The 17,832-nt window shown below is 31.8% G+C and overlaps 1 protein-coding gene across 1 annotated transcript in view; it reads right to left on the minus strand.

The window, feature by feature from the left end:
* Window positions 1-6,565: 6,565 nt before the first annotated feature.
* LOC127860629 (transient receptor potential cation channel subfamily M member-like 2) overlaps window positions 6,566-17,832 on the minus strand; it is a 40,163-nt gene continuing 28,896 nt past the window's right edge. Inside the window, exons 12-14 of the mRNA XM_052398842.1 lie at window positions 10,997-11,028; window positions 10,327-10,390; window positions 6,566-7,510 (exon numbers count right to left, since the gene is read on the minus strand). Of these exons, the coding sequence (XP_052254802.1) occupies window positions 7,433-7,510; window positions 10,327-10,390; window positions 10,997-11,028 (174 nt within the window). The 3' untranslated portion in view covers window positions 6,566-7,432. The remainder of the gene's footprint in view (window positions 7,511-10,326; window positions 10,391-10,996; window positions 11,029-17,832) is intronic.

Genomic DNA, 17,832 nt, shown 5'->3' on the forward strand with positions numbered 1-17,832 from the left:
ACAATTAAGTGAGTAATAAAGCGTTATTTACTTTTATAGGTGAACAAATACCACGCAGATTGCCATGTGAGAAGTGCCGCAAGAGGAAATCAGTGTATGAGACACATGAAAGATGTAATGTTGCTCTGCAATTTGAAGTGCAATTGAATTGTTAAGCGCCACTACAATGCAAAGAAAACGGTGTATTTTGCAGTGCATGATGAATATGGCTTTCTGAATGATATTGATAATATTGTTTTCTGAGTATTGAAGCGAAAAACAAAATGTTAATGAGGGTTTGATACGAAATAACATAATTAAGTATTTTATTTCAAGCCTAATCTAGAAAATAATTTTAAAGGTGATTGCATGATCATTGAAAATTACTGCGTGTCCATTATCCTGGAAAATAATAACACAAAACGTAATGCAAATAAACTCAACTTTTATGTTCCATGTTTTGACATGATATTTTAATATATGTCTTAATTTTGGAGCATATTAATTGTCAAAGCAACTTATGTTGCGTAAAGGTTTTCTCGATTGGAAACAAACAAGAAGCGATCAATATCATCTCAACAATGCTTGCGTTATGAATCATTTAGTCCCTCATACAATTCTTGGGCTGAGATAGTTGATGTTATGTCTTAAGATCATCGCAAACGACGCCAAGTACCTTTTCTACTCAGGCAACGGATTCGAGAGTGTCTATATAAATGCATGTCTTTCTATGCAATCGAGCTTAAATTAATAGGTTTAATAGGTCGCAACTTGAGTGTTTAACATTTTCAGGGTATGAACTTGTTTTCTTAATTACGTAGGTATTGCAAAGTTCATGTATTGTATTTATGTGTGCATCAATGCACGTGCCTCCCTTGTTTAAACTACATATTGTTGCACGAACGTGTTTAAGTCTAATATTGTGCATGCATGCTTTTTTGTTCGGTCATAGAATACTAACATCGACTTATTGCTTATATGAAACTATGTCTGTATATTCAGCAATTCATGTTTTATGTTATTAATAACGTATTAACATACTTTAAGTGTTATGCTGTATTTGTCTTACACCCACACGTATTCATTCCAACTTCATCTAAACGAAAGCCGTATTTTATACGTGTTATTTTATCGGCATTTCAAATGTACAAGAAATATAAAAAATGAAGCAACTTTTGCATTAAATACCATCAATGTTTTTAATACATATGTTAACATGAACATACACATTGATCATAATGCACATTTAACCCAAGAATCTAATTAATAACTATCTCAACAGAGATTGATCGGGACATAGGAAAGTATCGAAATAAAACAACACACACAACTGTTCTTTCTTTTTTATAATGCTTATATGTGAAGCTGTTATAATATGCATGCATACACATATGCATATTTAGTACATGTCATGGCATCTTACGGCTTTTATAAAAAATATTCTTATTTCGGTAACGCTTGCTTTTTAGTTGTTTAAACGCTTTTAAGAAGCACATAGATAATTTTCTTGAATATAGATTTACAAAATTATAAATCTTGAAATTTCCTAATTGGGTTTTGGTAGAAACCTAAGAAAGGTATTAACATATACCTAAATAGATTAAACAATCTCGTTTTTAAGGCAAATATACCCCCTCTCACATAAAATCTTGCCAATTTATTTGAACCCTTTTTATAACTATTTTGACAATTGCGCCTATAGGTACTTAAGAAATATGTAATAAAGCAATATTAGCGCTATTACGTTTTTGTCAACAAACAAGAAGTATTGAGTAATGGTAATGCATGCTTATATTTAATTTTATCTGAATATCGCCGTTATGTTCTCTTATAAGGAATAACGTTTTATGTATTGAACCCTTTATTATTACAACATTAAAGGCATATTCGTTTTAATTTTACAAAGCCTCAAAACACCATTTGTAAAAACATCTTATAATAATTGTATAAGTAATCCATGGGACATGCTCACAGTTATTTGTTGATGTTCATCATTCCTAAAGCCTAAGCGTGACAATTTTAAGGACTTTCATTAATCATTTAATACGCAGTACAGTATAAGCATATAGATGGAGATCAATGATGCTTCCTCTTGGCTTAAAATTCTTGCCAATCAAAGGTCGAACGAGATTACCTTTTTGTTGCATTTCGTCTATGCTGAAATAATGATATAAATACGTTTATTGTTTACAATTTTCTTTATTTTGTAACTGATTTGCGTGTTTTTCTAAAACTTAAATTAAAATAGTAGTTACAATAATAATTTCCATTTGTTCGCGTTATTTTTGCAAGTGTATCAATTTAAATTGATGACTACTATTCTTGTTTAAAATGTCGCTCCTAGTATATATCTGTGTAATATGTCATGAAATATGTGTGAACAATAAATTGTATCCTCGTGGCAATCTGTGAACATGCCCCTTAACAAAATAAAAGATATATGTCATTAAAGCTACTACAACACACTACGAGCAAACAGTCATGTGTTTTGAGTCTTTGGGTATTTATTATTTAACTATCGGATTATAACACATACCATGCCACATTTTATATTTGTTGAAGCTTTTGTTTGATCATTACACAAAACACACGGTAATAATTAATTTAAAAACCAAAAACTTATCTAGAATATACGCATACGAAAATATCTGATCGTTCATATCTGCGAATGATGATGCTCGATTTCCGATCAGTCTGTTATTTATACCTAAAGACTCAAACCTTTGTCTCAATACAAAATACATTTACACACACAATGATCGATTAAAGTGCTCAATAAATCATAGTGCAATTACAGCAAAACAACTTTCCAAAGTTGTTTACCTAAAAATGTAATAGATAAAACCCAATTGAATGTTACTTTTATGTAATTTTTGAATGTATAATGTTAAATTACAGAATTGAACATAAATACGATAAATTAATGTTTAACTAAAGTCCAAAACAGACCTCGTATGTAAGTATATAAATTTATTTGCACTATGGTTTGTTTGTTAACACGTTAGAACAACTATGTTCAATAATGAACTATACGATATAATACACAATACAAACGATATACTATTTCTACTACTTATGATAATGAGAATAATACAAGTATTTAAAATGTATCACACACGGGACGTTTTAATTCTAAAAAGCTAGGTGTTATAAAGTGTATTGCATACGGACAGACGTCCTTATAGAATGTTCATATGTACATATACATTCTTTTCATATGAACTCTATGACCCGCGTGCACATCTTGAACAAAAAGCAAAGGTTAATGCTTAATAAATATCATCTGTGCTTAACACGTGGGTGATCAATTTCAAAATCATTAAGCAAATAACATAAAATACAACTCAAGAAATTCCTTTTAAACTTCCACTCGCAACCAGTTCGTAAAACGAGTTCCTGTTTCTAACAACTTCAGTCAAACTCTAATTGTCAATTCATGTTTTTGACAACCATGATAATATTTACATTTGATCAATCTGCCCTTTTGCGATGTTTTTTTTAACGACATACAATGTTTTTGCATATTTGGATCTAACGCAAACGTTCACATATGTGATTGCTTAGTCAAGACACTACAAACAAACATAATACTATATATCAATCAAATTGTATTCATTACTTATGAAATCAAAATTGCATCATTTAATATGCGATATCATTTCGTTCATTCAACATAAAATAATGAGATATACAATTTGAAACATAAACATACTACTACCATTGTTGCAAATTAATTGAATGCGTCATTTTCTGTAGTATTTATGAATACTAAGCTAAGAAAAATAGGCATCAGTATAGTTATAAAATGCAAATATATCTCCTGCAGTAACATTCAACACGTCAAAAAAAGTATTATATAATAATAATAACTTTATGTATTTAATTGACGCGTTAATAAACAAGTGTTGGTTGAGTTACGATTCAAAGACAAAACAATTACAAAATACTTATTATATATGTGTGGTGAAATAACATAAAAATTTTGACCAAAACAATATATTAAAATAAAACATATTTAATAATTGGTTATTTTACGTCCAGACTATTGCTATATGAGTGCATTTTTCCTGCGTTTCTTATAGTTGTTCAAATGATTCATGTTTAAAGCACAGAAGTGTCAAAGAATTACTTTCACACTCGTAAACTTATAATTTGCATCAGTATAATTATGAAATGCAAATATATCTCCTTCAGTAACATTCAGAAAGTAAAACACAAATATAAGACAGCAAATAGTCGTTGCCTACTCAAAATAGTAAAATTTAGTTTGAAAAGATTATATTCTGTTTAATATCATTGTAATACAATAATAATAACTATATGCGTTTAATTAACGCGTAACATGTGTTTGTTTAGTTAAGATTCACAGGCAAACACATTACAAAATACTAATAATATATTTGTGATGAAATAGCATAAACATTTTGACACAATCTATTGAAAGAAAACATATTAGGTATTTTGCGTCCATGCTATTGTTATATGAGTTTTGCCATGAGCATTTTCAAAAGTGTTTTAAAGTTATTCAAATGATTCATGTTTAAAGCACAGAAGTGTCAAAGACATATATTTATCATTACTTATACACTCCTAAACTTATACTATAGACCTTAACATTGTGTTGTTATGTTTGTTACAACTACCAAACACATTTGCAACTTATGTTACTGGTACATCTATGTGCTATTGTTCAAAAATGCATAAACGCCCACGTATTAAACTGCTTAGGAAGTGTATGCACCAACTTAACACGTGTACAAGGATAGTTGATTGTATGCAAACCTCAATGAAATCTGAAAAAAACACGCACGTTAAACTTAACACATACATCAGTAATCAATAAAAAAATAATATTACCAGTACATTATTAACAATAGCTTACACATTAAAATACAAATAAAATATAGCGCTAGTAATATTGCCGAAATACATCAAAGCAACAAAATATATATTGTTTTTATACAATAACTTAAAACAATGAAACAGGTATTGGTGATGTTGATTTGTTTTTAATAATCAGTTATAGAATCTTAAAATTAAAACTTTGTACATTCTTAAGAAGATCAGAGAAGGTTTGATGGACTTATTTTGTTTATTGTGAGCGTTGTTAATCTGTTACCGACTGCATATGCTTTCCATGATTCACCGCTGATCATGTTTATGCATTTCATTACATTATTGCGTTAGGAAAAAAACGCAACTCTTTAAGATTATTTTATACGTATCAACCCTTATGAAGCGCTTGTCAATAGTAGATAACATATCTTCATGAATCTAAACAAAAATGAAACATTAAATATATAGTTTTTCAAAGAAAGATATATATATATATATATATATATATATATATATTGGTTGAAATGTGCTGATCATGAAACATGATGAATTTGGTCGTAACTGTTTTTATTATCAGAATTTGTCAACAATTCAACACTACGCATACACTTAATTTGTATGAACCTATCTAAAATCATACATGGTCGTGTTTAATTAACTGCCCATGTTACGTAATAAAGAAATAATACATAATGCAAATACATTACAATAACACACGTTATAAAAACAGTCTACAATGTAATGCTTTCATCGGATTTTGAAAACAATAACCCAAAGAAAATTGAAACTCAAATGCGATGTCAAATTGGTATCCGTATACCATTTTAACAGAAAAACAAACGTCATGCATTTCGTTAAAAAATAAATTGTATGAACTAATATATACACAATATTAATTTCAATCAACGAAACAATGATCCATGAAGGTTAAGACACACATTGACACATTATATGAAATGGTAATACTTTCATTAATTGATAGTTTCAAAATTAGCAATTCTTCTCATTTAGTCACTAACAACTGCTTGTAACATCCTTTTTTTTGTAAAAGCACATTAGCTTCTTAACCTAAAATCTTTTCGAACAACAATATAACATTCATAAAGATACCACTTTAGAAAAGCATACAGCATGAACATACAGATGCAGGTTATCAGGCATAACAAACATTGGTTTGCATTACATATTACTGTTTATTAAAATTGTTATATGAATCACATTTACATTTTATATTAATAACACGCATTTACATCTGATTTAAATTGCGCATTTGTTTAAATATAATTTTATTTAAGATGCTAAGAAGAATGATAAATAGTGTATGGCATATTGAACGTAATGTTATATGAAGTTCAAAGGGAGTAACAGGGCAGAGTAAAAAAAATAAAGTAAAGTCCAAAATAGTATAGAGAAACACACTTAAAAGGGTGTGCATCAGTCGGAATTTGATTCTGACATATTTATGTGCGCATTCAATCGTGGCTCAGTTTCTAAATGCCCCAAACAGGTAAAACCGTAGAGGTTAGTGTTATGAATATACGAATAAGCATTTGGAACATACTAAACTGTTTTCATCAAAATGACGATCTTGTTGTTAAAACCATCTAAGTTTACAAGACGTAGGATTCATTAATATTATTGCAATAATATGTGTCCCAAGATACAAGGTTCAAACTAAGAACAAACATTAACATATTCATACAATATAGACATTTATGTAAATAAAGAAATGTTTAACATATCATATCATATCATAAGAGGCACACAATTTATAAAGCAACAATAAAAGGCAAACAATATCGACAGCGTTTAAACGGTATCAACAAATAGTAAAACTTACTATCACTACCAGTGTGTGTCATAAAAAGTAATACATTGTAAACGAAACCAATACCAAACGCATTCATCGAACACACACATTCTTCCAATACCAACAGTTTACAACTGCACTGGGACATTTACAATAATATAAAGGTATACAATACAGGTACATATTTCTTCGCATACATACTTTGGCCAAGTAGTGCGAAAAAGTACATTGTACACCATAACCTCAGATTCATACAATACTGAATGTGCACTGGTGATAGCATATGCAATACACGTACAGACTGACAACTGTGCCAGTATTAACTTGACTTTTCTTTTTATTACACTATTTCTTGGCAAACAATTGTACCGAAGCTATTGCTGTTCGTTTTCCCCATTCTCTAAATTCATTTACACTCACACCGAATATTAACGATTTGTGCAAACATTGAATTCATTGAAAACAAAAACGTATCAATACATCAAGAAGCAAAAAGCAAGCACGTATATACACCGCAAATACGCCAATCTAAATAATTGAATACACACTTGTTAACGAAATGCTCCAGTCGATTCGAATTATTTAACGTAAATTGTTCGTAGTTATAAGACGTAATACATTAGGGCATAGTTAAGTGCAACATATATTAGAAAAGTATTCAAAATTGCCCGATGATTAAAGCATACATACTCCATAGAGCTGAAATAGACATCGTTCCTACAGACCATTAGTATTAGAAACCTTTGTTTCACAAACTGGTCTAAATCGACATCACCCATAATGTATGGTGTTTACATTACTGCCCCGTTAAAAGTGTGTGCATCGCTCGGAATTTGATTGTGACAAATTTTCCGTTTTTTCATCCGCCTTATGTTCGCTGTTAGCCTGAAGTAAAACAATATATATATAACATATAATATAATAGTGATTTACTAAGAGATCTCATTTACACTTCTTAGGCAGCGCTTTTATAATTCTTTTCTTTTCTATTCATATATTTCAAAGTTCTGTTTGAGTAGAAACATATGCAGCGAAATCATTTAACAATTAGGCTAATACAATTTTATTCAGGTTTGCATTAGGGAATAACAATTAGCAAATAAATAAGAGTGTTTTCTGACGCATATTTTTATTATATCTTAAGAAATTCTGATTGTCGGGGCTGGCCGATGGCGAATAATTCATTACACATGGAAAAGGTCGTACATTTTAAACATATTTAATATTACTTATTTAATATTGGCTTCATTGCTTTGTGGAAGAAGAAAACTATCCATTGACAAAAATCGTGATAAGTTTTAATTATTGTGTAATTCTTCAGATTATGCTACATGGCTATATAAATATTTCATGAAATGAAATTTTTGATACTTCGCTTGTTGAGTACAATTCATAAACGCAGTCACAGTAATGAGGACGTCAACGTTTCGTATAATGTATCGTATTGTATTTTTTTTAATTAAACTATTAATAATAAGCTGTTGTATCATCACTGATCCATCTTTGTATTATGTATTATGTAATATTATGTACTATATATACTTTTCCGCCAAACGACGTTACGTTATTTTATGACGTTGACGTCACTTCCTTTGTTTTTGTTTATATTGATGTACTACTATTGAAGGCTATGGCCGAAACATGTTTGGTATTTTAGACATTTTAATAAACAAAAGTGGCGTGTTTGAACGATTTATTATGACGTCAACGTCTCAAACACAATCGCAGCGTTAGAAAAACTGAACATTCTAGGGGCCGCACACAATAATTTTAAAATACACATAACATGTAATGTATCACATATACATGAAATTGAAAATGACCATGAATAAATGATAAGACATCATTCGAACGTTCATCGTCACGGGTAACCTTTAACAGATAAAGCTTCAAAATAGCCTCGTGGTAATCACACGGATGGACGTCACTTGAGCTAATGTGTAAGACCGTCACTTCCGGCGATGAGCTCCACTACTACGACCAGTTACCATGGACTGCAATGTAACTCTCCGGCCGGAAATCAGACGTTTAGTTGTTTAAGGTTCTAATTTCTTGAGTAGTGGGGGTGCATACTGTAGGTTGTCTTAGGGGCTGGGATGGTCGAGCGAATCTGTTTAGCTACAATCGTGTACACCAACGGAAGTTGTCATGGCGTAACTCTCATTAATGGTCCCTTACGTGGGTTAGGATACGTCCTCATTTTCAATGATATATCTTCGCGTTTGATGAAGCGTTTTTGTTTCCGGCTTAATCGTCTAAGAGTACTCTCGACTCTTCAGCAATAACGTTAATGCTTGACGGTAACGGATCATTGTCGTCCTTCCAAGGGAAAGCTGCCGTGTATGTGTTGTCGGGGCATTCGATTTACGCAGGCTGGTACGTCTTCAGTTGGTGGTTTGATTCCCACACGTTCTAATGACCACAGTCGCTTAATTCAATTCGCTACGTTTACATGTGACTTAATTACGTTGAAGACGTGGTTCGGAAGCTTTGATAGGTCAAAATTAACCAGATTGTCAATTCGTTTTTATTCATAAGCAGTCTCCAAGAGCCGTATCCGCTATTCATTATCTCATAATGTTACCAAGTGAATGATCTTCGTTCCAGTGGGCTGTACCTTAAGTTTACATACATTCTCGTGTGTGATGATCGCATGGTTTTCCTTCATCAATTACTAAGCATACCTGAGTCTGCAAATGCCCGGTACGCACACAAATAAGGCCAAATTTGAAACGGAGTTGTAAGTTTGGATTGACGCTGTTTTTCCATAAAAGCCTAACATGTTCTCAGTTTAAATTTCATGTCAATTGACATTTGCTTCATCGTCAGTATCTCTTGTTGTATTGCATCAACATTGGTTTATGAAAGAGTCTACTCCTTGATCGAATCATATATATTCAGTTTCGTGTCATACGCTTCGATGATGTGAGACAATCTGTCAATGTCTCACATGGCATCTTCAATATTTTTAAGTGACGCAAAAGTACCCATATGTGGACATTTCGATTCGGATGTAATTTCTAAATATTCATTTCAATGATCTGGTAACGGCATTAATTAATTGATAAACGGATCCTTCGGTAGTGCAGTACAACACTTCTTGTAGATTAGATGCTTTTATAGTGTCTGATTAATATTAAGACAAACAATAATAATGACGTCAATGTGACGTACACATTTGCATAGAAGCGCAACTTAGTATGCACTATTATGAAAACACTTCGTTCTTTTCAATAACAGTAATTTTGTAATTATATAAGTTATTAAGTAAAATTAAGCCTATGTCGATAACGGTATCAAATTCTCCATGCACAAAACATAAACTGTTAACTCTCAAAAATAATAACATCCTTACTTCATCAGCGGTGAACATTTTGTATTTCAAAGATGAAGTAATTATTGATTGTGAACGTTTTATAAAAAAAAACATATTCGCAAAGTATTAACACTTTCCAAACCTTCCTGTTTGTTTAATTAATTGTTAATATAATTTAAATATGTATCTATTGGCAACTATTTTACAAACATTTATGACATGTAAGCACGAAAGTACAGTTGGTTAAAGCGCAGTCTTCTGTCCTTACTTCGTTTGGCTCCTAAACAGATAGTTTGACTGACATTTTGTGTTAAAATGCGTTTTGACATTTCCCTTATATAGTAACTCGTCGTGTCTTTTGAAATTGTTGAATATAAAACAATACCTTCTTCCCATGCAGGTTGTCGATACTCTCCTGCATTGTGTTAAGCTGAGCCTGAAGACTGAGGCTGAAACGTGAAAGGATAACGACATTGGTGAGAGTCTATGCAACCAAATAAAGAAGAAATATTGCGTCGTATTTTCTTTCCAAAAAGAGTCAGTGTTAAAAAGCATGTTTAAATACGATTTTCTTTTATACCATGCCTTAAGGGTGTTCATTATTTTTAAAACGATTTTTTTCGTTCATGGTCTTTTTAAAAATACGGATTGTCGACCACACCTGTTAATTGCATATTCAAATTAATGCTGACACCACGAGTATTACTTTCAGATTTTGACAATTTACACTTTGCATGAAATATTTAATTAGAGTGCATGTGCTACAGGAGTACTTAATCATACCCATACAATATATATAATGCTTATACAGGTTTATGTTTCTTTAGAACATAATAACGTGTGTAATTTCTTTCGAATGAGTTAATAAAATAGGAACGTTCTATTATTGTTTCATTATTCTGTAAATGGTGATAAATAATGATCTTTTTCAACAATGAAAGATGCCTAAGAATATGGTACTAAATGTAAAATAGTGATGAAATATATAATAGTTAACTGATGTACACATCAAATTATTATAACCGAACAAAAAGGAACAGAAAATGTATACGTACACCAGGCGTCTAAACTCATCCTCCCTCTCAGCCTACAATATCATATTTTCATATTACTGATTAGAAACATGTATTGCAATTTAGTAGCGTGGTGGTAAAGTAAAACATTGTTCGAATAAAGAAAAAGCAGGTTTCGAAAAAGCACATTGATCATAAATATAATTAAAAACTCCTCGTCTTTTTTGACGGCCAGTATGTACAATACATGTTAAATGCGGGATGCACGTGTGTTAACATCAGGATGCGTACATATAAACTCATGGACAAACGCGCATTAACTTTTCTTGTTATTTAAAATATATTATAACAAATCAATTAAAGGATGAGTGGTCTACAGCACGCGTTTTCAATATGTAGGAACGAAATTTTAAATAAAAATTATACAGCATACATTAAGTCGAATGATATTAAAAATATATATAGGGAAAACATAGTTCAAATAGAAACTAAGTAGGAAGTAATTTGTTGAATGCAATTTTCTTTATTTACTATACAAATGCACAATATCAAGTCATGTACCCTTAATTGCATGCCTTTAACAACAACATTACAAAGTATTGGTATGCCATTGTATACTTCTGCGTTGTTTGTATACGCGTCAGAACCAGTTGGAATATTTGTTAACGACGCTATTATTCTTGTAAGCTGCTAAAGCCGCCAACGTTAGGCATAGACCGATTTAATTCCGCGACACCAGCTTTCATGATATGTTTATATTTAATGTTGTGTTGTTTGTCGTGAGCTATATTGTACAAGGATTTGATTAGCTGCTTGACAGACAAGACTAGTGGATGTAAAACATGAATAACTCGCATGGTAATAGTTTCTGGAGAAGCAATATTCATATATCAATCATAATGCAGATGCAAAAAGATGTCAATAAAGCAAATATACCTCTACAAGAGCAATATAATAAAATCTGACAAGTACATTCAATATTGATTACGAATTTAATAAAGTTTTATTTCCTTAATTAAACGAATGCAGCTTGGCATGGTGTTTGCTGATCATGTGACATAATTTCTTCAAACACATTTATTACAGCCTCAAGACAATTTACGTAACCAAAGTCATTTAACTCAATGGACCGCAAGCCAGCAACCGCGGGTAGGATACCGGTCCGTCTTTTGTACGAGAAGATAGTCCGTCTTTTGTACGAGAAGATAATTCCCTAGGCATTCATCACGAGCTATGTGCTCTCGAGCATACGACATGCAAACAATTAAGGTACCAGAACCGGATTCTTTTTTGATTTATTAATCTCGTTTTACAATGCTTAATGAGTTTTTAATAAATTAATTTTGTTCATAGTCACTAAATAAAATTGTGTTATTTGTACAAAGCTTAATGAATTGTTTGGCATTTCGCGGCGTAAAAAATATTAAACAAACACCAATTATCTGATTTCCAAATATTAACAAAATTTCGTATCAAAAATTCGTGGTATTAATAAACAGTGTATAGGAATTTACACTTGAATTTAAAAAGTCGCTCGTCGAACTTGGTATTTCCTTTTTTTATTATGCAAATTCTATAAAACATCTTATCGATGAACGAAAAATCTACTGCAGATAATTTAAGTGTTTACAAAAGCGTTTGATTATTATTTTCATACTAGTTGTTTAAGCGTAAACTGTTCTAATCGATGTATAGAAATCGGATAAATAAATCAACATTTAAGCGTCATATTGGGTTTCAAAATTTGCAGTACATTTAAAATGTTTTTAATTGGGGAAGCAACGGGTCATACTCATGGACAAAACAACACGATCGTTTTTGTTTTAGTCGTTTAAACCCGAACAGAAATATGAACCAATACATAAAAACAATGTAGGATAGGCTTTGACAACCTTTATAACAACAGGCGCAAACAGCCACGGTGACAAATTAAATTGCAAATGTGCGTGCGTAAACATAGCTCACAGGCACTGTCAAAGAGCGTTCAAAAACGGTTACTAAAATGCACATATCGGTGGGTTACCTTTCAAAATATCAACCAACAGAATCGGATTAAACTTAATACGGATTTTAAAATTAAAATTGTACTGTTGTGACCAGTTCTAATGTCTTCTGGGTTTAATGAATGACACGACATTTTCTGGTATCCACCATACCCATGAAGAAAACCCAAATCGATTTTAACTTAATGGTTAGGCATTGCTTATTTTGCAGTCAGCTATTGAATGCATCAACTTGAAATATTTCAGCATACGATCAATAAATCAAAAGACGACAAAAATATATTGAAAATTTAACAACACTAAATGTTTCATGGATTTCAAACATCGACTTCGAATTTAAAAAGATTATACTTCGATATCTATGTAAATGCGATTGATTTAATTACTTTCTGTAAACGATCCTAGTGTTGTGTCAATATTAATAAACATGATAGACACATTCCACAATATTACCAACGTTCAACGTTACACGTGTTCTATAATTTCGTTAATTTAAACTAGTGGGTTCTGGTTATTTGACAGGGCCTTACTACTTATAATACAATATAATATAACACTGCTATTTATTATTTTTTCAAACACAATGATAACGTTACTGTTGACAATATGATTCCTTTAATATGTAAACATTACCGTTAAATATTACATTCCAATTATTCAGTGATCTTAGTGAAATAACATATATAAGTACACAAAGTTTTATCTAAAGTGAACGATTTTATATAAAATAATGTTAAAGCATGTCGATGTTATGAGTGGATTTGAAATTCTCTAGAACGATCAACAACGAGGTATCGAATATTAATTTATTTTGATATATATTATTGTATTCGGTAAAGTTGAACTTAAGTGTGTACAAAATTGTCGTGCTCAATTTAAACTGCATTATAAAAATACTTATATATTGCTTTAGTTTTACAACATATTGACATGTGATTATGAGGTTTTCTATAAAAAGTTATAGATTGGCACACATTATGTCTAATAGAGCCGATTATAGCATGTTTAATAAAAGCGACGCGAAGTTTTGAATATTTAACTTACCGCTTGCAAAGTCCTGGTTAGTCTGAAATATGAAACAACTAACTAGTTAAAGTAATATTTACGAAAAACAATCAATATTTGAACATTGCACTCAATACGTTTCTTTACAATCATCAGTATTAATGCATTTCATATATCGTAACTTACATCGTATTTCGAAACTCCTCTTCATGTATCACCTGCAATATATGTATAACATAAAAATTTTAACTGATTTGTCATTTTAAGAGTACATTCTCGATTGATTCAAGCAGTGAAAATAGGGTAGAACAGTGTGCAAAACAAAAACAGATAAAACACCTCTCCTGTAAAAATATCAAGCTTATTGATAAAGAATAACCGTACATTTATAGACACTACTCAAAATGATATGTCAATATATTGGGGAATGTAATGATAATCGAACTTGTTTTCAATATGCGGTATACGTATTAGTACAATGGTCACAGTAGATGCACCAGTAATGAAGAATTAAGCACAAATGAATTGATGTAAAGGTGTTTAGTTTCAAAAACAAAAATCTTAGTGCATAAACGCCTTTGTCTTAACGTACGTAGACATAAACACGAACTCCCAGCTTTAACTTATCACATTCATATTTTTAATTAAAAAAAAATTAGTTAAAGATATATTGTTTGAGATTTTCGAAGACTATGTACTGAGAAAAATTACACCACATACGGGTTTTGCGTGCGTACTAACATAATAATACAAACATACTGAAACTATTGCGTTGAAAAAAATCACGAGGAGAGGAACAAAATGCTGTGAATTAAAAACGAACTTTTAGAACAAATGTTTGGTTAAATGATTTTTCAATTTTAAGATATATTTAATAACTAAGTCGTTTTAAAGTTATAATTACTTTTTAAGTTAAACTAAATCAAACGGCACTTGGCCAGAATCACTGATAAGCGTTATTGTGATTAGCTAACCTGGCATGGTACGATTGTGTAGCCTATGTTTTTTAAGAGATCAAAAGGGGCGTTTTTACATTTGTTCACATACCGTTCTAAAATTCGTAAGTAAATATGTTATTGCACTAATCAAAATATTCAAACGCTCAAGTACATATATACATACTTTTGAAACATAAAAAGATTTTAGTTTCATCATGATCATTTGCTGTGTAAACAGCATAACAGAATTTCGTTCATATCACTTACACTGTCTGTGGGTTAGATGCTTTCCCAGTTTAAGTGCACACACGCAGAGGGTTTAATCACGTGACGAACAAGAGGGCGAGGTAAATTTCGAGACAGTTATCTTTTGCCGTTTTATACCTTTTACTCGCTGTGAAATTTCTCAGCGGGTCACAAAATTACAGCTCTCGCTTAAACAATTCTTAGCGAGTTAAGTCGAGATAAAGAGCGAACATTAATATTTAGTGTTTCCTGATGAGACGAAATACTCTAGGAACTGTGAACAAAAACATTTACATTGACAATATTATTCCCTGACACAAGAAAACAGATTAAGACTAATTGAATGGTTGTCGAACTTGATTTTACTTTTTTCATTAGGACTGGTTAAAAAAAGCGTACACTAGTTCAACAACAAGTTAACTGGAGACGATATTTATTCTGAATTAAAGTTTGTATATATACGAATTGAAACATAAAGCTTGAATCGGAATTTAAGGATCTTAGCAGCGGTATGACTGCAGTTACAATGCAGATAGTGCATTAACGATTTTGCGCATGCAAACACGTCCATCAAGATAATTTCGCAGCTGCTTATATATTGATGTGTTATCTAAAACTTACGATTCACAATGTATTTAATCTTTAAATAAGATACGTCTATCTCTGCTAGCGTAGTATTCCAAATTCAACACAATGGAACTGATTCTTTCTTAAGAGGTGTATGCTCAATGATTTTGTCGGACTTCTATGTCAGAACCGGAAAACTAAACGCCATTTGTGGCAAAGGTTACCAACACTAAAAAATAATTCATGAAATAATAAAATTATTTTCAAAAGGTCAAAGTTTTGTTTACACTGATTTAAGATGTCGTTTATCGGCCTCACAACAAATGTACATCGATGACTAATTGTGTGTAGTAATTGTCTATGTTCTTTACGGAACAACGCTTCTTTGCTCCTTTCTATTGTTTAAAGTAACTCGTACCCATCCAATCGTATATAGCGCTATATCACATATCGTTACTATAAATAGTAACAAAATGACGTAGCGAGCGGTCCGCTATTCGTATCTACCGGGCCAATATAAATTGTATCATTTTTTCATATCAGAAATAAATGGGATCGCGCGGCGTTTAACGAACAAAATGGCGTCCACATTCAAAGTTAGCCGACGGTGATCAATAAAATAAAGCCCCAACTCAACGAAAGAATCGAACATAATTATAATTACACGACAATTACAATAATTTGATTTTTATCAAAGTTCCCAATTATGCATGAGAAACAAAAAAATCCGAAAGAGATCTACGTTTTGGAATCTTTCGATGCTTAAAAAAATATTCAACTGTTAAATAAAAACCTTCCACGTCCGACTTGTCCGAAAATCCAGAGAGTCTAGCTAGTTTCGTCATTGCAATTACGTCACATGAGATACGTCATCAATTGCGTTATCAATTGAATGAAAATACAAGTACGGAAAGCTGGTTCTGTAAAAAAATTATTGAAGGACCAAAATAGTATGATATGTGATATAAACGATAACACAAGGAAGGGCTGGGTCGGGCGTCTAAAATTGGCCCTAGCCTCATAATGGCCCTCTGGCAAAAGGCTCTCGGGGCATTATGACGGCAGCGGGTCGATTATAGTTGTCCGGCCCAGCTCTGCCGTGTGTTATTGTCTTAAAATCATACAAATACGTTGAGAAGCGACACGTGTGGCTACAATGCGTCGAACGGCATATCGTTGACACCAAAACAAAAAACGCAGTGAAGTTGCTGAAACACCAATATCGCCATTTAGCTACTTGGTATAAAAAAGAACTACAGTAATAATTATTTCCGATAAGATTTGTATATGTTATTGCTTTATCTGGATACAAACAACCCTAGCCCTGTGGTTTGATTTCAGAAAGCGCCCTCCCGGGTTATTACATGTTTTTGAATACGCATTGACATCAGATGGCCCGTATTACTGGGGTTGACAAGAACAGATCACAGTTTGAACTTAACTTAATTTTGTATAAACGTTCATGTTGTTAAAGATTCTATGAATATGCTTGAGGTGCGGCCCGATCCAAAACTACATGTTCACAATCTGGCATGACCGGTTAGAGTAATTAATATACACAGACCAACTATGAATATAGGTGACAATAGTTCTGACACCGTTTTGGTTTACACTGACATCTGTCTATTTCGAGTATAAAACAATATTTTGTGTTTGCAAGGATAGTCAAGCGAATTAATTTGTATTTGTTGGAATGAAAATCTCATAAAATTAGTGTTTGAATTGGCTGTGCATTGTTTTTAAGATAGGTTAATTAAAAAAAAAAGAAGATCTGAAACGAATAAGCATAGAGGAACGTACGAAGTCGTATGCTCCTGGTTTTCACTTCCGTTAGTCATATATGATCAGCATCGGCATACTAGACATTTAATTCGCGTTTTGGTTGAAACGTTTTTCATTGTTTTAGTCATATACTGTAATAATAATTTATTTGTTCATTATTAACTGTTAAACAAAAACTCACCGACAGCGCTAATGTGACATATTAAAAATATCCGAACTTCTTTCCTTCTGCAAAATACCTCCAACGTTGCATTAGTCGGATGTGGACAGTTAATATAAAATGTTACCTGCATTGATACGTAGTATCTTTCAGCAAAAGATGCATTGCGCTACTGCT

Source organism: Dreissena polymorpha, chromosome 15, assembly GCF_020536995.1.
Source record: "Dreissena polymorpha isolate Duluth1 chromosome 15, UMN_Dpol_1.0, whole genome shotgun sequence".
Taxonomy (NCBI): domain Eukaryota; kingdom Metazoa; phylum Mollusca; class Bivalvia; order Myida; family Dreissenidae; genus Dreissena; species Dreissena polymorpha.